Source organism: Phaenicophaeus curvirostris, chromosome 29 (genome assembly GCF_032191515.1).
Source record: "Phaenicophaeus curvirostris isolate KB17595 chromosome 29, BPBGC_Pcur_1.0, whole genome shotgun sequence".
Lineage (NCBI taxonomy): Eukaryota > Metazoa > Chordata > Aves > Cuculiformes > Cuculidae > Phaenicophaeus > Phaenicophaeus curvirostris.
The window spans coordinates 1,581,779-1,603,941 of NC_091420.1; the positions used below are offsets into that span (position 1 = coordinate 1,581,779).

The following is a 22,163-nucleotide window of genomic DNA, read 5'->3' on the forward strand; positions in this document are numbered from 1 at the left end:
GATGCTGGGGACATTGGGAACATCCTGAGGCACAAGGATGTCCCCAGGGTGGGATGCTGGGGACATCCCGGGGCAGGAGGATGTCTCCAAGGATGGATGTTGGAGCAGGAGAACATCCTGGGACAGGAAGATGTCCCCAGGGTGGGATGCTGGGGACATAGGGAACATCCTGAGGCACAAGGATGTCCCCAGGGTAGGATGATGGGGCCATTGGGGACATCCTGGAGCACAAGGATGTCCCCAGGGTGGGATGCTGGGGCCATTGGGGACACCTTGGAGCACAAGGATGTTCCCAGGGTGGGATGCTGGGGCCATTGGGGACATCCTGGGGCACAAGGATGTCCCCAGGGTGGGATGCTGGGGATATTGGGGACATCCTGGGGCACAAGGGTGTCCCCAGGGTGGGATGCTGGGGCCATTGGGGACATCCTGGGGCACAAGGGTGTCCCCAGGGTGGGATGCTGGGGCCATTGGGGACATCCTGGAGCACAAGGATGTCCCCAGGGTGGGATGCTGGGGACATTGGGAACCTCCTGAGGCACAAGGATGTCCCCAGGGTGGGATGCTGGGGATATTGGGGACATCCTGGAGCACAAGGGTGTCCCCAGGGTGGGATGCTGGGACCATTGGGGACACCCTGGAGCACAAGGATGTCCCCAGCGTGGGATGCTGGAGCGGGAGGATGTCCTGGGCCAGGAGGGTGTCCCCAGGGTGGGCTCCAGAGCCGCGGGCCCCTACGCTGGCCCTGACTCAGCTCTGCCTCAGCATCACGTGCGGCTGGGATGGAGCCGCCGCTGCGTCCCCCCCTTCGCCGTCGCCTCCTTCCCTCCAACCCCTGCCAACATTTTCCAGCTGCTGCTTCTCGACTTCCTCAATCCGGCTGCGATAAAAGCGCTCGGCGCCCGCATCCCCGTCCCAGGCCGCGCCGTTCGCCCCCGACCGCAGGATGCTGGGGTAAGTGGGGTGGGAGAGGGACCAGGGGGGGACAAACCCCGTGACGAGGCATCACTGGGGCAGCGGAGATGCTTTGACCCAAGGAACTGGATCCCAGTGGGAGCTGGGTGGGAAATGGGACCCTGGATGGCAGCGCCGGGACCTTGAGCGTTGATGGAGCGAAAGGGGAAACTGAGGCACGGAGCATGGAGCGGGGCTCGGGCTGCTCGGGTTCCCTCCCTGACTGCATCCCCTGCTCCGTGCGCCCCCGAAACTCCGCTTCCCCACAAACTGGGATGCGGGAATCGCGCCAGCGGGGCCGTAACGGGAATCAGCTGTCGCGGCTCGTGATGCCTGCGCCCGGCCAGCGCGGCTGCGCTCGGGTCCCAGCCCCGAAACAGGGGGTCCTCGCCCCAAAACAGGGGGGTCCAACCCCACAACAGGGGGTCTTGGCTCCAAACTGGGAGTCCCAGCGTCAAAACAGGGGGTCCTAGCCTCAAAACAGGGGTCTTGGCCCCAAACTGGGAGTCCCAACCCCAAAATAGGGGGTCTGGACCCCAAAACAGAGAGTTCCAAGCCCAAAACAGGGGGTCTTGGCCCCAAACTGGGAGTCCCAACCCCAAAATAGGGGGTCTGGACCCCAAAACAGAGAGTTACAAGCCTAAAACGGGGGGTCTTGACCCCAAACAGGGAGTTCCAACCCCAAAATAGGGGGTCTAAACCCCAAAACAGAGAGTTCCAAGCCCATAACAGGGGGTCTTGGCCTCAAACAGGGAGTCCCAACCCCAAAACCGGGGGTCTGGACCCCAAAACAGAGAGTTCCAAGCCCATAACAGGGGGTCTTGGCCTCAAACAGGGAGTCCCAACCCCAAAACCGGGGGTCTGGACCCCAAAACAGAGAGTTCCAAGCCCATAACAGGGGGTCTTGGCCTCAAACAGGGAGTCCCAACCCCAAAATAGGGGGTCTGGACCCCAAAACAGAGAGTTCGAAGCCCAAAACAGGGGGTCTTGGCCCTAAAACAGGGGGGACAGGTGATCTCAGCACCCAAACATTGTGGTCCCGGTCCCAAAACAGAGGGGTCAGGGGGTTCTGGAGCCAAAACAGGGGGGACAAGGGGATTCCATCACCCAAAGAGGGGTGCGCAGGGGGTCCTGGCCCCAAAGTAGGAGCCCCCAACCCCAAAACAGGGGGGACAGGGGAGCCCAATCCCCAAACCAGGTGGGCAGGGGGTGCTGGTTCTCCTGGCCCATTTATGGGGTGGGTGCGGGGTCCTGGTCCCTCCTGGCCCTCTCAGGTGTCCCTGTCCCCAGGATGTGGTGGCCCGCGCTGGTGGCCCTGCTGGTCCCTGCGCTGGTGGCCCAGCCGAGCCCCGAGAGGGAGCTGGATGCCCAGTGGGAGCTGTGGAAGAAAGCCCATCGGAAGCAGTACAACGGCCAGGTACCGCCGAGGGATCTTGTCCCCACGTCCCTGAGGGTGTCCCCACGGTGATGGTGGGATATGGGTAGGACCCAAGCCACAGCACCATCTCCCCTCGCGGCGCAGGCGGATGAGGTGGCGCGGAGGCTGATCTGGGAGAAGAACCTCAAGTACATCAACACCCACAACCTGGAGCACTCGCTGGGCGTCCACACCTTCGAGCTGGCCATGAACCACCTGGGGGACATGGTGAGCGTGGCCGGGAGGGGACAGAAATGTAGAACGGCGTGAGTTGGAAGAGACCCACGAGGGTCATCGAGTTCCTAAACACGACACCCTCAACCTTCATGTAGAATCACAGATGGGTTTGGGTTGGAAGGGATGTCAAAGCCCACCCGGTTCCACCTCCTTCCATGGGCAGAGACGCCTCCCGCTGGATCCGGGGGCTCCAAATCCCACCCAACTTGGCCTTGAACCCCTCCACACTCAACTTCTCCGAGGGTGTTAGCTAAATGCTTCTGGAATATTCTCCATCCCGGCGCGACAAGTGCTTCCCAGTTCTCCACCACCCTCAGGGTGAAGAACTTTCTCCTAATCCCAGAGCCGCTAGGTTGGAAAAGACCCACTGGATCATCGAGTCCAACCATTCCATGTCCAACCCAACCCTGCCCTGCCCTGGTGCCTCCTCCCGTCCTTCCCTCGGGTCCCCTGCTCTGCCCACCACCCCCACCCAGCCCCGGCTCCTTCCCCAGACCAGCGAGGAGGTGGCGAGGACCATGACGGGATTGAAGGTGCCACGCGACCGCCCGCCTCGCAACGAGACGCTCTACGTCCCCGACTGGACCGAGAGAGCCCCGGCTGCCGTGGACTGGAGGAGGAAGGGCTACGTCACGCCCGTCAAGAACCAGGTAACTGGGGGTCTCCCGAGGGTGCCCGGAGCGCGGTGCCACCCTGGTGCCACCCTGGTGTCCCCCCCCGGTGTCCCCGCAGGGCCAGTGCGGCTCCTGCTGGGCTTTCAGCTCGGTGGGTGCCCTGGAGGGGCAGCTGAAGAGGAAGACGGGGAAGCTGCTCTCCCTCAGCCCCCAGAACCTGGTGGACTGCGTGGCCAACAACGACGGCTGCGGCGGCGGCTACATGACCAACGCCTTCGCCTACGTCCAGCAGAACCACGGCATCGACTCCGAGGACGCCTACCCCTACATCGGCCAGGTCCGGGGCCGGGAACGGGATGAGGGCTCCTTCTTCTTGCCCCGCGACCGCGATCCCCTCCTCATCTGCCCTTGTCCCTGCTGCTCCCGCGCAGGACGAGAGCTGCATGTACAGCCCCACCGGGAAGGCGGCCAAGTGCCGCGGCTACCGGGAGATTCCCGAAGGCAACGAGAAGGCTTTGAAGAGGGCGGTGGCCAGGATCGGCCCCGTCTCCGTGGGCATCGACGCCAGCCTGCCCTCCTTCCAGTTCTACAGCCGGGGTGAGGGGCTGGCGGGACGGACCCCTCCGGGGGAAACTGAGGCACGGGCGGGTGGTTTAGCTGGAGTGTAACCCTCTGTCCCGGCCCCAGGCGTGTACTACGACGAGAGCTGCAACGCTGAGAACATCAACCACGCCGTGCTGGCCGTGGGCTACGGCTCGCAGAAGGGCACCAAGCACTGGATCATCAAGAACAGGTAGGGCAGCCGGTGGGGCTGGGGAAGAAGAGGAGCGGCTGAGAGAGCTGGGGGGGTTTAGCCTGGAGAAGAGGAGGCTGAGGGGAGACCTCATTGCTCTCTGCAACTCCCTGAGAGGAGGTTGTGGAGAGGAGGGAGCTGGGCTCTTCTCCCAAGGGCCAGGGGACAGGACGAGAGGGAATGGCCTCAAGCTCCACCAGGGGAGGGTCAGGATGGACAGCAGGAAAAAATATTTAATGGAAAGGGTGATTGGGCAGTGTCCGAGGCTGCCCAGGGAGGGGGTTGAGTCCCCTTCCCTGGAGGGGTTTAAGGGCCGGGTGGACGAGGTGCTGAGGGACATGGGTTAGTGATTGATGGGAATGGTTGGACTCGATGATCCGGTGGGTCCTTTCCAACCTGGTGATTCTAGGATTCTCCCCCTGGGCTCGGGCTTTGCCGGCGGCTCAGGCTCTGCCTTCTCTCCCCGCAGCTGGGGCGAGGAGTGGGGCAACAAGGGCTACGTCCTCCTGGCTCGCAACATGAACAACGCCTGCGGCGTCGCCAACCTCGCCAGCTTCCCCAAGATGTGAGCGCTCCGCGTCCGTGCCGGACGCCCTCCCCTGCTTCCCGCTGTTCCAGCTCAGCCTTTCTGCTCCCCGTCTCCAAAGCTGGTGGTGGGATCTCTGCCTCTCCATGAGGAATCGCCCCCAGGAGAGGGGAGAGACCCCCGGCTGCGGGTGGTGGGGCTGGCGAGCTCCCTCCTGCTCCGTTTCCCTGGACTCCTTGGCCGCGGGAGCCGGGTTCTGCCTTCCCGTGGCTGCAGCCGCTCCGGCTCCAGAAGATCGGAGATGCTTGAAGTTCTCCACCCGGAGAGGCTTGTGCAAGCAGGTCCTGCACCAGCCGCTGGGAACGTGGATCCATGGGGAGACCCTGCGCAGGTGGAACGTCCCCATGGCCGGTGCGGATCTGTGTCCCCACCCGTGTGCGGGGTGATACGACGGTGTTTTTAAAATAAACCCTGCTGGGAATAAACGCTCTGGGTTGTTTGGTCTGTGGCATCAGCTCTGAGGATCCCAGTGGAAGCTGTCCCGGTCCCAGGCATCCATCATCATCATCATCATCGTCGTCATCATCATTCTGGGGCTACAGCTGGGAAAAAAATCATGGAACCATGGGATGGTTGGGTTGAAGGGACCTCAAAGTCCATCCAGTCCCACCCCCGCCATGGGCAGGGACACCTCCCACTGGATCAGGGGCTCCAAGCCCCATCCAACCTGGCCTTGAGCCCCTCCAGGGATGGGGCAGGTCCCACCGCTCTGTGAAGGCTTCATCCCTCCCTTTCCCAAGGGTTTGGGAGCCGGTGGCCAAACGCGGCTGGTGCCAGGGTGGAGCGGGGAAAGAAGAAGCTGCTGGGCCTTTCTGCAAAATCCCAGCTGGTCTTGCAGGATCCTGCGAAGAGGTGGAAGAAATAAGAGGGAGATGAGGGATGGGATGAGTTGAGTGCGTTTCACGGCCAAACCTCTGATGTCTCCCCCCAAACCCCAACCCCGAGGGATCTTTTTGAGGAAACAAATTGGAAAAATGACTCTAGCAAAGCTCGGGGTGAGCCCTGACAGGAAGGGAAGGTGATACTTGCTTTAAAAAGTCACGTAAACCCAGTTCAACGCTTCAAAAAAAGAGTTTCTGTTCCCTATTCACATGCAGGCAGCGGGGCGGATGGCCCGGCCGGGTGACGCAGCGGCCCCTGGACGCCGGGTGATCCAGGTTGCGCCACTGGGGAGGTTCGAAACCCGAACGCTGTGAAAAGAAAGTGAAATCAGAGCGGTTCCTTTTCCTCATCCACCAGTTCCCGGCTGCGGCAAGAGGAGCCATCTGCTCGCCCCAGGAGCTTCACGCCCATCCCGAGTCGCGCTTCGTGGGAAGTTTCTCCGTGTCCAGCAGGTGAGGAACCTCCCCGGGGTGGGTTTGGGCTGGAGAACATGGAGAAATGGTCCTTCTGTGCTCTCGCTGGAGCAGGGGTCATCTCCTACCTTGCTGTTTCGGCTCCTTTTCCTCGAGAAATGATGGAGATGGAAAGTTGGCCAAGGAAATATTTGGGGATGCGCAAAGTTTCCTGAGGAGGGACCTTGTGGGGAGGTGGCACTGCAGGTTGGCATGCGGGGAGGGTTTGGTTCCGTGTCCTGGTTGCACTGGGGCCGCAGAGCATCGCTGTGGGGACGGGGAGGGCTCCCGGTGGAAGAAAAAACGGCACTGAGGAGATGGGGTGGATCTGGGACTCTGTGGGGCTGTCAAACCCCCAGGCTGGGCTCTGGCACTGCCTCTCCGCTCCCACCTGAGCAGGATGGAGCTTCTGGCTTCCATCGCCTTCCAAGCTGTGCTTGTGGTGGCACTGGGACACCGGGACCCCGCCTTGGATTGGCACTGGGAGCTCTGGAAGAAGACCTACGGCAAGGAGTATGGCCACGAGGTAGGGGATGAGCGTCCCTGGAGGGGGAGAGGCGGCTGGAGATGCTCCAGCGTCACCCCTGGTGCCTTGCGCCGTGGGGAGAGGAGCCTTTGGTGGGACAAGAGAGGTTGGAAGGGCTGCGGGGGCTGCTGGTGGCACAGCACGAGGTTGTGTTTCATTTCAGAAAGAGGAAGGGAGCCGGCGCGTGACGTGGGAGAGGAACCTGCGCCTGGTGACCCTGCACAACCTGGAGCACTCGCTGGGGCTGAGATCCTACGAGCTGGGCATGAACCACCTGGCTGACATGGTAGGTGCCAACCTGCGTCACGAGGCTAAGTCATCGGGTTGGTCAAGAGGCACAAAACGTGATGTTGCAACCGGGGACGTCCGTCCCCGGAGGCTGCGAGGACAAACCTGGACCTTTAGGTGGGGTGGGGTGCATGGAGGGATCCATGGAATTAACCCCAGCCCATCGGGAATGCTCCTTCCCACCAGACCAGCGAGGAGGTGGCGGCTTTGATGACGGGGCTGAACGTGGCTCCTCGGCGAAACCGAACCTCCACGTACCGCCTGCGGCTGGGCAGCAGAGTCCCCGACACGGTGGACTGGAGGGAGAAGGGATGCGTCACCGAGGTCAAGAACCAGGTGAGAAGCTCTCTCTGTGCCTCTCCAGGTCTTGGCCCCACGAGGCAGCATCTGAGCATCTCCGGGGGGCTTTTGCAGGGTCCCTGTGGGTCGTGTTGGGCGTTCAGCTCCGTAGGAGCCCTCGAAGCGCAGGTGAAGCTGAAGACGGGGAAGCTGGTGTCCCTGAGCGCCCAGAACCTCGTTGACTGCTCCAGGATGTACGGCAACAAAGGCTGCGGGGGCGGATGGGAAACCAGAGCTTTCCAGTACATCATCGACAACCAAGGCATCGACTCGGACGAGTCCTACCCCTACACGGGGCAGGTAGGCGTCGGGCTTGGGCAACGCTTGGGTTGGAGAAATAATAAGTCCTGTTGCTTCCAGAGGAAATCCACTTTGGGGAACCCTGGAGTTGTTTGGCTTTAGTGCCGTGAGCATCGGCTCTGACTCCCGGAAAGCCACGCAGGATTCTCTGCAGGATCTGACGCACCTTCCTCCCGTCCTTCCTTCTCCAGGACGGCGAGTGCCGCTACAACCCCGCGGGGCGGGCGGCCACGTGTTCCCAGTACGTGGAGCTGCCGTTCGGCAATGAAACCGCGTTGAAGGACGCCGTGGCCAGCGTGGGGCCCGTCTCTGTCAACATCGATGCCCGCCAGCCCACCTTCTTCCTCTACAAATCTGGTGGGTCTGCCAGGGGATCACGAGGGGAGACCTCATTGCTCTCTGCAACTCCCTGAGAGGAGGTTGTGGAGAGGAGGGAGCTGGGCTCTTCTCCCAAGGGCCAGGACACAGGACGAGAGGGAATGGCCTCAAGCTCCACCAGGGGAGGGTCAGGCTGGACATCAGGAAAAAATATTTCCTGGAAAGGGTGATTGGGCAGTGTCCGAGGCTGCCCAGGGAGGGGGTTGAGTCCCCTTCCCTGGAGGGGTTTAAGGGCCGGGTGGACGAGGTGCTGAGGGACATGGGTTAGTGATTGATGGGAATGGTTGGACTCGATGATCCGGTGGGTCTCTTCCAACCTGGTGATTCTGTGATTCTATGAGGGCTGCGATTCCTTCCCAAGGCCCAGCTCACTTCACTTTTTCAGCAATGACTTGCCTTTAGCTCACGTTGCCCTCAACCTGGGCAACCAGGATGGCTGACCTCATCTGGAGCAAATTCTGGAGTCCTCAGCACAGGAAGGACCTGGAGCTGTTGGAGCAAGGCCAGAGGAGGCCACGGAGATGATACGAGGGCTGGAGAACCTCCAGTACTGGGAGAGTTGGGGTTGTTCAGCCTGGAGAAAAGAAGGCTGTGGGGAGACCTTAGAGCAGCTTCCAGTGCTGAGAGGGGCTCCAGGAAAGCTGGGGAGGGGCTCTGGATCAGGGAGGGCAGGGAGAGGATGAGGGGAGCAGTTTTGAGCTGAAGGAGGGGAGACTGAAATGAGATCTTAGGGAGAAACTCTTCTTTCTGAGGGTGGGGAGGCCCTGGCCCAGGTTGCCCAGAGCAGTGGTGGCTGCCCCATCCCTGGAGGGGTTCAAGGCCAGGTTGGATGGGGCTTGGAGCCCCTGATGCAGTGGGAGGTGTCCCTGCCCATGGCAGGGGTGGGACTGGATGGGCTTGGAGGTCCCTCCTTCCAACCCAACCCACTCCCTGATTCCACGACACCTCCTAAAGAGTGAACAGAATTCCCGTTTGGGCAGGGTCTTGGGGCAGGTTCTCCAAGGGCCTTTCCCAAATGCCTTCCAGGTGTCTACCATGACCCGAAGTGCTCTCAGGAGGTGAACCACGCCGTGCTCGCCGTCGGCTACGGCTCTTTGGATGGGCAGGACTACTGGCTCGTGAAGAACAGGTACCCGTACCTAGTTGCTGAGAAGCTTTTCCCTTCGGCCACTGCTCCAAGAGTGCTCCTGGTGCTCCAAGAGATTCCAGGTGCTCCAAGAGGCACCTGGAAACTCTCCCAGCTGGGCCAACAATGCTTCTTCAACCTTTATCTGAATATGTTTAGGGCTCATCTCCATCACAACAGTGGTGGAAAGGGCCCAGTGAGCCCAGATTGATGTATGTCAACCCGGTTGGCTTAAAAAGTGGGATTCCTCCTCCTCCAGAGGGAAATTCCAGGGTTTCCTTCATTCCCAGGTGCTGAGTCAGCACAAAGGGCGAGGTTCAAGGCCAGGTTGGATGGAGCTCGGAGCCCCCGGTGCAGTGGGAGGTGTCCCTGCCCATGGCAGGGGGGGTGGAATTAAATGATCTTCAAGATCCCTTCCAACTCAACCCATCCCATGATTTCCCTTCCAACTCAACCCATCCCATGATTCGTGGCTGAGGAACCGAGCTGGTTTGATGTGGGGACAAGAGGGTGACCTCCTCTGGTCTTTTTAGAGGCTCAGCCTCAGGAATTGCTGCCCCAGGCTGCCCCTGGTGTTAAAAGAAATCAGTGAGCATTATTTTTCACTGCTTAAAATGCAGAAGAAGAAGAAGAAGAACCATCAAAGTGTTGAAATCCTGCTCATACAAACATTTTTCTTGGAAAAAAACAGGCGTGCCGTGTCAGCAAAGCTGCATTTGGCAACTACAAACCATTTTCTAGTTTAAAAACAACAACAAACCCCCAGTTTGGGGCAGTTTGGCCAACAAAGTTCCTTCATCCTCACATCAGGGCTGGGCAACCTCCCCCCAGGTTCCTCCTCGCTCTCCCCTCTGCCATTGGTAGGATCGTTTTTTAAAAAAATATGTATTTTTGGTGTACAAAACTCACTCATTTCACCTTTATCTGGTGTTTCCCTGGTGGGTTATACTTCTTCCAGCACACAAACAATGACTGATTGTCCTCTGCACCCCTTGGAAGAGCGAGGGGCAGCAAAACTGGCTTGGATCAGCCATGGGGTGGCCAGCAGGAGCCGGGATGCACGTCAGATTCTGGGTTCAGTTTTGGTCCCCTCATTCCAAAAAGACCTTGAGGAGCTGGAGCGTGTCCGGAGAAGGGAACGGAGCTGGGAAGGGGCTGGAGAACAGGGGTTGGGGTAGTGGTGAGGGACTGGGGGGCTTCTGGAAAGAGGTTGTGGTGAGGTGGGCGCTGGGCTCTGCTCCCAAGGAACAAGAGACGGGATGGAAACGGCCTCAAGTTGTGCCAGGGGAGGTCTATGTTGGATATTAGGAGAGATTCCCTCATGGAAAGGGTGGGGGTGTCCCCATCCCTGGAGAGGTTCACAAACTCTGTAGATGTAGCACTTGAGGACAGGGGTTGGTCCCCCGGTGGGCTGGGCTGGTGGTTGGACTGGAAGAGCTCGAAGGGCTTTTCCAACCTTCATGACTCCATGATTCTATGAAAATCTGCCTGAGAAAGTCAGGAGTTAGAGTTTTTTTGGCCGAAGACGTGAATTTGGCAACTCCTGTGGCTGCTGGGAGGAATCATGAGTTGAAAAATCAACTTTGAAAAGAGAAATGGGAGAGAACCAGGCGAGGAGTGGTCTGGGGTGAGCCCGTTACTTCCTACATCTGATTTTCACTTCTTCCTTCTCCCCAAAGCTGGGGTGTGCATTTCGGTGACCAAGGCTACATCCGGATGGCGAGGAACCGTGGGAACCACTGCGGCATCGCCAGCTACGCCGTGTACCCCCAGATCTAGAAGGGTCCTCGCTCTTGGGATGAGTCTTGAGATGCCACCACTCACCCTGGTGACCTGGAGCACGTCTGGCTCCCTTCCAGCCTCCCTTTCTTGAGGGATCCAGTTGCATTTCTACAGCCGAGCAGCAGGAACCGGGAGTGATCACGGTTGGCTTCTTCAAGCATCTCATCCACTAGGACCATCTTGTTCTCCCTCCCCAGGAACCTGCTCGCTCCTACAGGATAATCTCTTGGGAATTACTGCTGTGATTTAGACACGGGACACGCTGTTGTCATCGCCACCTCTTGCAATCACCGGCAACTCATTAGAAAATTACACAGTTGCATCTTCAAAGCTCTTGAGATGCCGTTTTGCTTCCTCCTCTTTCTTGAAGATGGTTTTTTGCAGCCGTTTTATGTCCCATGGTGCCTCGGAGCAGTGAGAAATGCCCCCTCCTGCCTGGCTGGCCTTGGTGGGGAGCGGGGGATGCTCTGAGCGGAGGCTGGAGCACGATTTCCAGGCACTGATTGTGTTTTCAGCACGGGCATTGAATGTGTCACCTGCTGTCCATGCCATGCTGAGGCTGCCCAGATCAACTCCATCCCATTATGGGATTTAACCGTGCCTTCCCATCCCTGCTTCCCCACCAAAAAGTGAATAAAGGTGATTTTTCTCTTCCTAAGAGCTGGCTTTGAGATGGGAGCTCAGGTCAACCCTCCAGTTCCTGGCCAGGTACAAGGTGGGTTCCCAGAGCTCAGTGTCGGGGCTTGTTTCACCTCCTTATCCGTGATCTGGATGAGCGGATCGAGTGCTCCCTCAGTTTGCAGATGACACCAGGCTGGGTGGGTTCTGCTGGAGGGTAGGAGGCTCTGCAGAGGGATTGGGTCAAGCTGCATCCATGGGCTGAGGCCAACAGGTTGAGGTTCAACACAGCTCAGTGCTGGGTCCTGCTCTGGGGCCATGACAACCTCACGCAGCTCCTGGCTTGGGGAGGAGCAGCTGGAAAGCTGCTTGGCTCAAAAAGCCCTGGGCAACATCTGCTGACCATGAGCCAGCAGAGGTCCAGGTGGCCACCAGCATCCTGGCTTGGATGAGCCGTGGGTTGGCCAGTAGGAGCAGGGAGGGGATCATTCCCTTGCACTTGGTGCTGGTGATGCCGCACCTCGAAGTGGAATCCTCATCCCTAGAGAGGTTCACAAACCGTGTGGCACCTGGGGACAGGGGTCAGTCCCATGGGATTGGATGACTCGGAGGCCTTTTCCAACCTTGATGATTCCCTGAATCTACCCAGTTCAATGAGGATTAACAGCTCCATCCTTGGCCTCATCCTGCCTCCCTGCTCAGCACCAAGTCCCTAAAAATCAACCCCCCAACTCCGAGGGGTTTGATCCCTGCTCCTGCCCACCAGCCCCCTGGTGAGGACCTCCCCACTGATTTCTGGGGTGCTGGAAGCGGGCAGCTTCCTCAGCTGCTGCATTTTCTGAGGGTCCTGCTTCAGTCAACCCATGACCCCGGCTTCCAGCGAAGTCAGAAGATAATGGGAGCAGTTCCTCCTTTCCTGATCCGTGGTTAGCCTTAGGATTTATAGGTGTGAGTGCTGGAGGCTCAGGCCATCCCAGCACTGGAGCTGTGCTGAAGTCCTCCTGGATTCCCTCCTACCCAACACAGATGGAGCTGAAGAGCAGTTCCCACCACCAGGAGAAGCTTCCTCACGTACATTGGGTTTTTTTACTTCAACCTCCCTTCTGGGATGACCGAGCTTTGAGAACAGCATCTTCCCATCAACTCTGGCTCCATCCCATCTCCGATCTCCTCTGTGCCCCCTCTGGGTGGTTGGTAGCCCACCCTCACCAGCTGGTGGACACGAGCTGGACATGGTGGACATGGATGAGGATGGGAGGTTTGTTTTGCTTTTTAAGGTGCTGGAAAACACAGGTTTGTCAGAAGAGCTTCTTGGCCAGGTGACGCGTCAGCCTCCCTCGGGGAGCGTTTCTCGGGCAGGGTGGAACCAGGAGGTGAGGAGCCGGTCTGGATGTGTCCTTGTCCACCCGTGTCCACACGTGTGAGGGTTGGGTCCAGCAGACTTCACCCCTGAGGGAAGTCACTGAGTCCAGGCTGGGATTTCTCCTCCCATCTCGCAGGGATTGGGGAGCAGGGCAGGTAGAGCCACTGCTGGGTTCTTGTCCGGGCAGGCAGGACAGGAGGTGTTGGCATCACCGGGTGTAGAAACAGCGTGAAGGTCATGCCAGGGAGTCCAGGTCAGGGATGTCATCACCCTCCTGCCTCCCTTACCAAACCGGATTTGTCACTAAGGGGTCAAGAACTGCTCTGCCTCGAGCCCTGCGTGCGCGCCGTGTTCCTCTGGCTGCCTGGTCCCAGCGGAGCAGGATGGAACTTCTGGCTTCCATCGCCTTCTCGGCCGTGCTGGCGGTGGCACTGGGACACCCCGATGTGACGCTGGACCGGCACTGGAAGCTCTGGATGGAAACCTACAGAAAGAAATACAGCGATGAGGTAGGGGTGTCCTGGGAGGTGGCTGCGGGGGCTGCTCCGGTCTCACCATCTGCTCCATCGCACGGGAGAAGAACCCACAGCGCTTCAAATCCCTGCTGGATCCAGGGAGGTCTGGCAGGAGCTCCCAACAACCTCTTTCTGGGATAAAATAGGGTGGAATGGGTGGGGTTTTTTTGATTTCAGAAGGAGGTAGAGAACCGGCGTGCGACGTGGGAGAGGAACCTGCGCCTGGTGACGCTTCACAACCTGGAGTTCTCTCTAGGGCTCAGCTCCTACCAGCTGGCCATGAACCACCTGGCTGACATGGTAGGTGCTGAGAAGGGGCTTGGCTTTGTCTCTAACTAGCAGCAAGGTTGATTTAACGAGGAATATAAGCGGGTCAAGGGTGGGAAAGATGCCACCAACCCTTCTCAGCCCATGGTCTTCTCATGGACTCCAGAACTGCTCCCACATTCCTGAGCTCAATCTGCCGGCATGAGGCAATCTGGCTTGAGGAAACAACTCCTTAAAGCAGCATTTGGGGTGCGTGGACCTGGTCCTGGTCACCAAACATGTTGTAAATGATCCCTCTTTGATGTCCTAAGGCTGCGGTGTTGGTCAACGCAACACACCAGCTTCTTCCAGGGAGACCTTAGACTGGATGGGCTCTGAGTTCCCACCCAAACCATTCCAGGAGTCCATGATTCTAAGGAGTTTTGGTGCTGGAGTTAAGCTTTGGAGTTTCTTTTTCTCACCCTTTCCAACGAACAGCGAGAAATTGAATGTAAAAAATAAAAAGCCAAGGCCTCCCCAAACCTGCTGCCTCTTGCAACCCAAAGGAAACCCCCTTCACCTCCAACATACCCAGAGCAGGACAAGGACTTCACCAGCCAGTCTTTTCTTCTCCCACCAGACCAGCGAGGAGGTGGTGGCTTTGATGACCGGGCTGACCGATGTTCCTCCACCAACCCAAAACTCCACATCCCAGCTGCTAAATGTCAGCAACACCCCGGACACGGTGGACTGGAGGGAGAAGGGATGCGTCACCGAGGTCAAGGACCAGGTGAGAAGCTTTCTCTGTGCCTCTCCAGGTCTTGGCCCCGTGGGGCAGCGTCTGAGCATCTCCGGGGGCTTTTGCAGGGTTCTTGTGGGTCTTGCTGGGCGTTCAGCGCCGTGGGAGCCCTCGAAGCTCAGGTGAAGCTGAAGACGGGGAAGCTGGTGTCCCTGAGCGCCCAGAACCTCGTTGACTGCTCCACGACACACGGCAACAAAGGCTGCGACGGAGGTTTCATGACCAACGCCTACCAGTACATCATCGACAACCAAGGCATCGACTCGGATGAGTCCTACCCCTACACGGGGCAGGTAGGTGTCAGCCCTGGGCAGCACGTGAGGTCAGCAGAGAAACATCTGAGCATGGAATCAAGGTGGCAATCTGTTCTCCTCTTCTGCGTGGATGCTCTTCTCCTCTCCCACTGATTTCCCCATCTTGGTTTCTACCAGTCTAGTGTCATCTTCTCAGTCTTTGCAGCTGATTCTTTCAGACCCAGGGAAGGGACCTTTAGACTATTTTCTTCTTGTAGGTGAATTCCAGGAGCCAGAATTTCTGTGTCTCCTTTTTCCTACATAAATTATTAGGCAATTACACGGAAAGGAGAAATGGGGCAGGAGTCCTGGGTCCTTGTCTCAGCTCTCTGTATGGGTTCTGTCTTCTTGGGGGATGAGAAGCTCCGCATGAGTTGACCAGAAAGCCCAACCGTGTCCTGGGCTGCATCCAGAGCGGTGGGACCAGCAGGAAAGGAGGGGATTCTGCCCCTCTGCTCCACTCTGTGAGACCCACCTGGAGCCCTGTGTCCAGTTCTGGAGTCCTCAGCACTGGAAGGACCTGGAGCTGTTGGAGCGAGTGCAGAGGAGGCCACGGAGATGATCTAAGAGCTGTAGCACCTCCCGTACGAGGCCAGGCTGGGAGAGTGTTGAAGACCAGGTTGGATGGGGGTTGGAGCCCTTGGTGCAGTGGGAGGCGTCCCTGCGCGTGCCAGGGGTGGGACTGGATGGGCTTTGAGGTCCTTTCCCACTCAAACCATTCCATGGTTCTGTAGTTAAATGATGGGATATTGGTATTTCTGTGATCTCAGTGGACTTTGCTGGTTTGTAGTGAATGACGTTCATACAATCGTGTCCAGAAGTCGCCTGCACCAGGCGCTCTGTGGCTGCTGCAAGGTCATCAGGAAAGAACCACAGGAAAACAAAGATCCTAATGCCAAGAATCTTGATGGCCAGAGACCAGGGACGCTCTGAAGGGAGCTGGTGTCTTGAGAACGTGGGCTGTGGGAACAGGTCAAAGTAACAGCAGCTCAGTCCTGGATAGAGAAGTGGAATACAGGTCTTCAAACGTGCAGGGGGCAGCTACAGAGCAAAGAGATGCTGTTCTATCTCCAGAGGGAGCGGGGGAAACCGTGGCCTTAATTTACAAGAGAAGAAATGTAGGTTAACCGTGAGGAGGGGTCTTCTGATGGGATGGATGAGGAAGTGAGCACAGTTTCTCTAGGGAAGTTGTATTGGCAGCAGAGTCTAGAAATAAAGAAGAATCCTGGTGAAATGCTTTGGCTGCTCTTGCTGTGGGGAAGTGAAACAGAGAAGATGATCCCTTCAGGTCTTTGCACCCATCTGCTCTGTTATCCTCTGCAGATAAAAGTCAAAGAAAGTGAAGAGCAGGGTAGCAAAGAAGAGGACTGGCAGAAAACATCAACATGAGATTCTTGAGTTGTTCCTGGTGGGTTTCTCACACTCAACTTCTCAACTGCCTCTTGTTCCTCCCAGGACGGGGAGTGTCAATACCAGCCCAGCGCTCGAGCTGCCACTTGCTCCCTGTACGTTGAGCTCCCTCACGGCAACGAAGAAATCATGAAAGATGTTGTGGGCAGCATTGGACCAGTCTCCGTCGCCATCGATGCCAGCCAGCCCACCTTCTTCTTGTACAAGTCAGGTACGTCCTTTCATCTTGGAGAACTTCTTCGTGGCCTCCCGTGTCTTTCTGCATGTAAAGCTTATGAAACTCAAATCTGGGTTGAGGTTGGCAAGTTGGGCTTTAGTTCATGGAATCACAGAATGTCCTGAGTTGGGATGGACCCCCAAGGATCATTGAGTCCAACTCTTGTCCCTGCACAGGACACCCCAATGTTCACACTGTGTGTCTGAGGGGGTTGTCCAAACATTTCTGGAATATTGTCCAGCTTGGGGCTGTGTTTGCTCGCCTGGGAGCTGTTCCAGTGCTCCACCATCCTCTGGGTGAAGAACCTTTTCCTAACGTCCAACGTAACCCTCCCCTGGCCCACCTGCCATTCCCTTGGGTCTAGAGAGAAGAGCTCAGGGGCTGCTTCTCCTCCTCCCCGTGTGAGGAAGATGCAGAGCATGATGAGGTCTCTCTTCAGTCTCATCTTCTCCAGGATGAACCGACCAAGTGGCTTCAGCCACTCCTCATACTGTTTCCCCTATAAACCCTTCACCAGCTCCTCTGGATGCTCTCCAGGAGCTTTAGATCCTTTTTAGATCCCAAAACTGCACCCAGTGCTTGATGTGGGGCCACGTGGTGGGACAATCGCTGGTGATGCCGTGCTGGATGCCCCCCCAGACATGGTTGGCCTTCTTGGCCACCGGGGCTCACTGTTGGCTCATATTCAACTTGCTATCAAGTAGAACATCCAGATCCCTTTCCACCGAGCTGCAGAATTCCTAGGTGAAGGCATCAAAAACCTAAGACTGCAGCGCTGGTGACTACGCTGGAGGTCGACTTCAGTCCCGCTGATGACTCAGTGGTGAGGTCCAGTGCTCTGATGACGTCCTCTGATGCTGTGTTCCCAAACTCCTTGTTTTCCAGGTGTTTACGATGACCCCCAGTGCTCCCAGGTGGTGAATCATGGAGTAGTTGTGGTTGGCTACGGCACCTGGTTTAATAAGGATTACTGGCTTGTGAAAAACAGGTAAAGGTGTGACCGCGTGTGGCTCTGCTCCCGTTACCCTCATGCTCATTGTCCATAAGAAATAGTTTCCCCCAGGTAACCTCCCACCACTTGACCTGAAGTGGTTGGAAATGGGTGATCTCTGAGGTTGCTTCCAAGCCATCCCATCCCATCCCATCCCATCCCATCCCACCCCATCCCATCCCAATCCATCCCATCCCAATCCATGCCATCCCATCCCATCCCATCCCATCCCAACCCAACCCAATCCAACTCAATCCAATCCAATCCAATCCAACCCAACCCAACCCAACCCATCCCAATCCAATCCAATCCAACCCAATCCAACCCAACCCAACCCAACCCATCCCAATCCAATCCAACCCAACCCAACCCAACCCAACCCAACCCATCCCAATCCAATCCAACCCAACCCAACCCAACCCAACCCAACCCATCCCAATCCAATCCAATCCAATCCAACCCAACCCAACCCAACCCAACCCATACCATGATTCTGTGATGCTCAGGATTTTATAATGCGGGATATTTATCCAGGTGAGTGGTTGATCAGGTGATGTTTGCACAGTGAGGATCGTTATAGAGTTGAGAGTTGGTGCTGGTCCTTAAACCGGACCCTAGGGATTCATGCTGGGCTGTGCCAAAGTGCCGTTATGGCATCCAAGCACGGTGAAGGAACTATAAATGCATTAAAAATACACTCACACCCACTTTGAGTTCCCTTTATATTGGTGAGGGCTGCAAAAGATGATCTGAGGGCTGGAGCGCTGCCCATACGAGGCCAGGCTGAGACAGTTGGGTTTGTTCAGCCTGGAGGAGAGAAGGCTCTGAGGAGACCTTAGAGAGACCTTCCAGTACCTCAAGGGGGCTACAAGAAAGCTGAGGAGGGGCTGTTTACAAAGGCTTGGAGTGATAGGACTAGAAGAAAGGGCTATAAATTGGGCAGGGGCAGGTTTAGACTGGACATAAGGAGGAATTTCTTCACAGTGAGGGTGAGGAGGAAGAGGAACAGGTTGCCCAGAGCAGTGGTGGCTGCCCCATCCCTCGAGGGGTTCAAGGCCAGGTTGGATGGGGCTTGGAGCCCCTGATCAAGTGGGAGGTGTCCCTGGTGGGACTGGATGGGCTTTGAGGTCCCTTCCAACCCAAACCACTCCATGATTCTATGAACTTTGCACGGGATCCAAAATCCCACGATGAATGGAGACACCTCTGGGCTGGAATGTGGATGAAGCTCCCCTTCCTCTTCCAGCTGAAGGGATTTAATTTGTCTCCTGCCTCTTTGTCTCCTGCCTCAAAAGCTGGGGCGTGAATTTTGGCGAGGACGGCTACATCCTCATGGCGAGGAACAGCGGGAACCTCTGTGCGATCGCCAGCTACGCCTCCTACCCCATCATCTAGACAGACCCTGTGCTCCAGAGCGGCTGTGGTCCAACCAGTGATGTTCTACTGCTTCAAGAATCCTTTCCTGGCTCTGTGGGCACCATCCTTCTGTCCCAGCAGCCTGGAGCGCAGCCTGGGAGGGAGAATTTGGGAATGGGATTTACAGGCACCCAGTGGCTTCTTCTGGGGAAAAAAGAAAAGCTGGATGGTTTCTTCAGAGTAGAATTGTGATACCTACAGTTCTAGGGGAGATTGGGTCAACGTCCTTCCTGCTGAGTGCTGAGCAAAGCCCCGGTGCCTCAGCTCTCGCTTCATCTCTGTACGATGCCAACAAAATGATAGATGATCTCTGGAAAATATAAAAAAAAATACATTTTACTCTCCAAAAATGTGATTTTTTTTTGATCTTTGAAGGCAGGAATTGCCTGATATTTTGGTCTCTGGAGAGGGGCTCTTGATCAGGGAGTGCAGGGATAGGATGAGGGGAACGGTTTTGAGCTGCAAGAGATGAGATCTTGGGGAAAAATGGTTAGATGTGAGGGTGGGGAGCCCAGGCTGCCCAGAGCAGGGGTGGCTGCCCCATCCCTGGAGGGGTTCAAGGCCAGGTTGGATGGGGCTTGGAGCCCCTGATGCAGTGGGAGGTGTCCCTGCCCATGGCAGGGGTGGGACTGGATGGGCTTTGAGGTCCCTTCCAACCCAAACTATTCCAGAATTCCATGATTCTTTAAAGTTACACATTTACTATAAAGTTTAAAAGACAACTTATTGCAGAAAAAGCTTTGTGGAATCGCTTTAGTGCTCGGTTGGACACTGCGCTGGCCTGAGGTGCCACTGCCACCTTGGGGGAGACGGAGGAATCGAAAAAATCTTAATTCACAAGGCGTCGTTTCAGAATCCTCAGGTCCCCTCTAAAAATTACCAGGTATTTTTGGCTTTTACAGCTACCCGGACAGGCCCTTGTTGGGTTCTTTATCCCATTTGCCAACTCGTTAAACCTTAAAAACTCATGTAGGAGGGGGTTGAGTCCCCTTCCCTGGAGGGGTTTAAGGGATGGGTGGACGAGGTGCTGAGGGGCATGGGTTAGTGATTGATGGAATGGTTGGACTCAATGATCCGATGGGTCTCTTCCAACCTGGTGATTCTGTGATTCTATGATTCATCCACTGGAGACACGTCCTCTCCAAGCCTGGAGATCTCTGTAGACCTCAGCGTGAAGCTCGGGCCGCGGCGTTTGTCTTTTCCTTCCCATCCCTTTGTTGCTGCTTTCGCTGTTTCCTGCTTTCCCCTCGCGGCTTCTCCAGCTGCGCAGCCCATCTCCTCGTGTTCTGCCTCGTGACGTCCCCGAGCACACAACCGCTCTTTCTTGGCTTTGCGAGCTTTTTGGACATCCAGTTTCCTGCCTTTTTGTGGTTTTTTTTTTTTTTGCAGCTTCTTGCGGCGTCGCCTTCCTTTTCCTGTAGGCTCCTTGGAACACACTTGACTTTCTGGTTGGACCCAATGACCTTAAAGGTCCAACCTAAACAATTTTATGACTGTGTGTCTCTCCTCCCTATCTCAGTGCCTTCCTTTTTTTCATAAGTCTATTCATCCAGATATCGACTCTCCATGTGGAGCTACCATCTCTCTACAGCACCGTCCTCCAGTCATAGAATCATAGAATCATAGAATCATAGAATCACTAGGTTGGAAGAGACCCACCAGATCATCGAGTCCAACCACAGAACATCAAATCCAAGACCGTCCTTGCATCCCCTTTTTGGTTGCACTTACTGATCTCCTAACTACAGAGCTTTAAGGTGATTCTTTTCCCCCTGGGAGACCTTCTTGCTCTCCAGAACCACCTCAAAGGAGGTTGCAGAGAGGTGGGTGTTGGTCTCTTCTCCCAAGTGAGAGGTGATGGGACGAGAGGGAACGGCCTCAAGCTGTGTCAGGGGAATTTTAGATTGGACATCAGGAAAATTTCTTCACAGAAAGGGTTCTCAAGCCCTGGAACGGCTGCCAGGGTGGAGGTTGAGTCCCCATCCCTGGAGGGGTTTAAAATCTGGGGAGATGAGGTGCCTGGGGATGTGATTTAGTAGTGGACAGGGATGGTTGGAGCTGATGATCTCAAAGCTCTTTTCCAGCTCAGTGATTCTGTGTATCTTTGCATCTTACTGGCTGCTCAGGGCTTGGGTGGATGCTCTCTTCACTGGTTAAAAAACTGGATGGACCAGAAGAGTTGTGGGGAATGGAGTTGAGTCCGGGTGGTGGCTCCGTACAAGTTCCGTTACCAGGGCCGGTGCTCACAACTTTACCCATGACCTGGATGAGGGGATCGAGTGCTCCCTCAGTTTGCAGATGACACCAAATTGGGTGGGAATGTGGATCTGCTGGAGGGCAGGAGGCTCTGCAGAGGGATCGGGTCAAGCTGGATCCATAGGCATCCACCAGCATTCTGGCTTGGATGAGCCATGGGGTGGCCAGCAGGAGCAGGGATGGGATCCTCCCCCCGGACTTGGAGCTGGTGATGCCACACCTCGAATCCTGGGGTCAGTTTTGGGCCCCTCGCTCCAAGAAAGACCTTGAGGGGCTGGAGTGTGTCTGGAGAAGGGAACGGAGCCGGGAAGGGGCTGGAGAACAGGGGTTGTGGGAGTGATGAGGGACCTGCGTTTGCTTAGCCTGGAGAAGAGGAGGCTGAGGGGAGACCTCATCGCTCTCTGCAGCTCCTGGAAAGGAGGTCGTGGTGAGTTGGGTACCAGCCTCTTCACCCAAGGAACAAGACCTGGGATGAGAGGAAATGGCCTCAAGTTGTGCCAGGGGAGGGTTAGATTGGATATTGGGGACAACGTCTTTACGGACAGGGTGGTGAAGCCCTGGCAGAGGCTGCTCAGGGCAGGGGGGGTGTCCCCATCCTGGAGAGGTTCACAAACCATGTGGCCGTGGCACCTGGGGACAGGGGTCAGTCCCACAGTGGAGCTGGTTGAACTGGATTATCTTGGAGGGCTTTTCCAACCGTAAGGATTCCATGATTCTATGAACGTGCGGGCAGCAGAAATTGCTTTGCCAGGTTCTTTTCTCTCTTCTCGGAAGGGCTGGTTCCTCACACCAGCTTTGCAGAGCACTAGGATAAGGTTTCTTCTCACCACCATCAATAAATGATGTGGTGGCTGCGTGCTGGACACGGATTAGTGCTTTTCATGGTTGGACTCGATGATCCGGTGGGTCTTTTCCAACATGATGATTCTATGATTCTATGATTCTTTCCCTCTGGAGGAGGCACTGGCACAGCGATGACTTGGCCCAGGGAACCAGCCGTGAGGAGAAATCGTTGATTCCTGCCCTGGGATTCAGCTCCGTGGCCGAGCCCGGTCCGGCCACACGTTGAACCAGAGTGGTGGCAGCCGGGAATTTTGCGTCGGTGGATCGAAATCCCGGGCCGTGCCGGAGCGAACACTGCGTCTTTGTTACCAGAACAATGTTTTCGAGGCGGGATTCCTCACCCCCTCGTCCCAACCTTCGCTTGCACCCTTTGTTTCACCCAAAAATCGGGGCGACGGTGGCTGTTGGGAGCTCGGGAAGCTCTCGGGGGCTTCGTCTTGAGGGGATGTGCCCAGAGTGGACTTTTTCTCGCCCCGTTGGGAGGTAAGAGGCTGAGAGAGCTGGGGGTGTTTAGCCTGGAGA

At 56.7% G+C, this 22,163-nt stretch overlaps 3 protein-coding genes across 3 annotated transcripts; all 3 read left to right on the forward strand.

The window, feature by feature from the left end:
- Nucleotides 1-851: 851 nt before the first annotated feature.
- On the forward strand, nucleotides 852-5,045 carry CTSK (cathepsin K). The gene is made up of 8 exons (XM_069878556.1): nucleotides 852-954; nucleotides 2,245-2,371; nucleotides 2,477-2,599; nucleotides 3,103-3,258; nucleotides 3,341-3,559; nucleotides 3,654-3,819; nucleotides 3,910-4,015; nucleotides 4,485-5,045. Exons 1-8 carry the CDS (start codon nucleotides 947-949, stop codon nucleotides 4,582-4,584), a joined length of 1,005 nt encoding a protein of 334 aa, XP_069734657.1. The 5' UTR covers nucleotides 852-946; the 3' UTR covers nucleotides 4,585-5,045.
- A 780-nt stretch (nucleotides 5,046-5,825) lies between these two features.
- Nucleotides 5,826-11,332, forward strand: CTSS (cathepsin S). Its single transcript, XM_069878432.1, has 8 exons — nucleotides 5,826-5,935; nucleotides 6,335-6,461; nucleotides 6,625-6,747; nucleotides 6,936-7,085; nucleotides 7,164-7,388; nucleotides 7,580-7,745; nucleotides 8,793-8,895; nucleotides 10,572-11,332. Exons 2-8 carry the CDS (start codon nucleotides 6,336-6,338, stop codon nucleotides 10,669-10,671), a joined length of 993 nt encoding a protein of 330 aa, XP_069734533.1. The 5' UTR covers nucleotides 5,826-5,935; nucleotide 6,335; the 3' UTR covers nucleotides 10,672-11,332.
- Nucleotides 11,333-12,994: 1,662 nt separating this feature from the next.
- On the forward strand, nucleotides 12,995-18,541 carry LOC138732074 (cathepsin S-like). Its single transcript, XM_069878431.1, has 7 exons — nucleotides 12,995-13,164; nucleotides 13,348-13,470; nucleotides 14,057-14,206; nucleotides 14,284-14,508; nucleotides 15,964-16,129; nucleotides 17,021-17,123; nucleotides 18,422-18,541. The coding sequence occupies exons 1-7, from the start codon at nucleotides 13,039-13,041 to the stop codon at nucleotides 18,519-18,521; spliced, it is 993 nt and encodes a 330-aa protein (XP_069734532.1). The 5' UTR covers nucleotides 12,995-13,038; the 3' UTR covers nucleotides 18,522-18,541.
- Nucleotides 18,542-22,163: the final 3,622 nt, after the last annotated feature.

Excerpts from the sequence above, each read along its gene's own strand:
- CTSK (XM_069878556.1), top strand. Across the intron at positions 3,820-3,909 it reads CTTCCAGTTCTACAGCCGGG|GCGTGTACTACGACGAGAGC; the intron begins GTGAGGGGCTGG and ends TCCCGGCCCCAG. Across the intron at positions 4,016-4,484 it reads CACTGGATCATCAAGAACAG|CTGGGGCGAGGAGTGGGGCA; the intron begins GTAGGGCAGCCG and ends CTCTCCCCGCAG.
- LOC138732074 (XM_069878431.1), top strand. The coding sequence starts at position 13,039 with ATGGAACTTCTGGCTTCCATCGCCTTCTCGGCCGTGCTGGCGGTGGCA. Across the intron at positions 14,509-15,963 it reads CCTACCCCTACACGGGGCAG|GACGGGGAGTGTCAATACCA; the intron begins GTAGGTGTCAGC and ends TGTTCCTCCCAG. Across the intron at positions 17,124-18,421 it reads TACTGGCTTGTGAAAAACAG|CTGGGGCGTGAATTTTGGCG; the intron begins GTAAAGGTGTGA and ends CTGCCTCAAAAG.
- CTSS (XM_069878432.1), top strand. The coding sequence starts at position 6,336 with ATGGAGCTTCTGGCTTCCATCGCCTTCCAAGCTGTGCTTGTGGTGGCA. Across the intron at positions 6,462-6,624 it reads GCAAGGAGTATGGCCACGAG|AAAGAGGAAGGGAGCCGGCG; the intron begins GTAGGGGATGAG and ends GTTTCATTTCAG. Across the intron at positions 8,896-10,571 it reads TACTGGCTCGTGAAGAACAG|CTGGGGTGTGCATTTCGGTG; the intron begins GTACCCGTACCT and ends TTCTCCCCAAAG.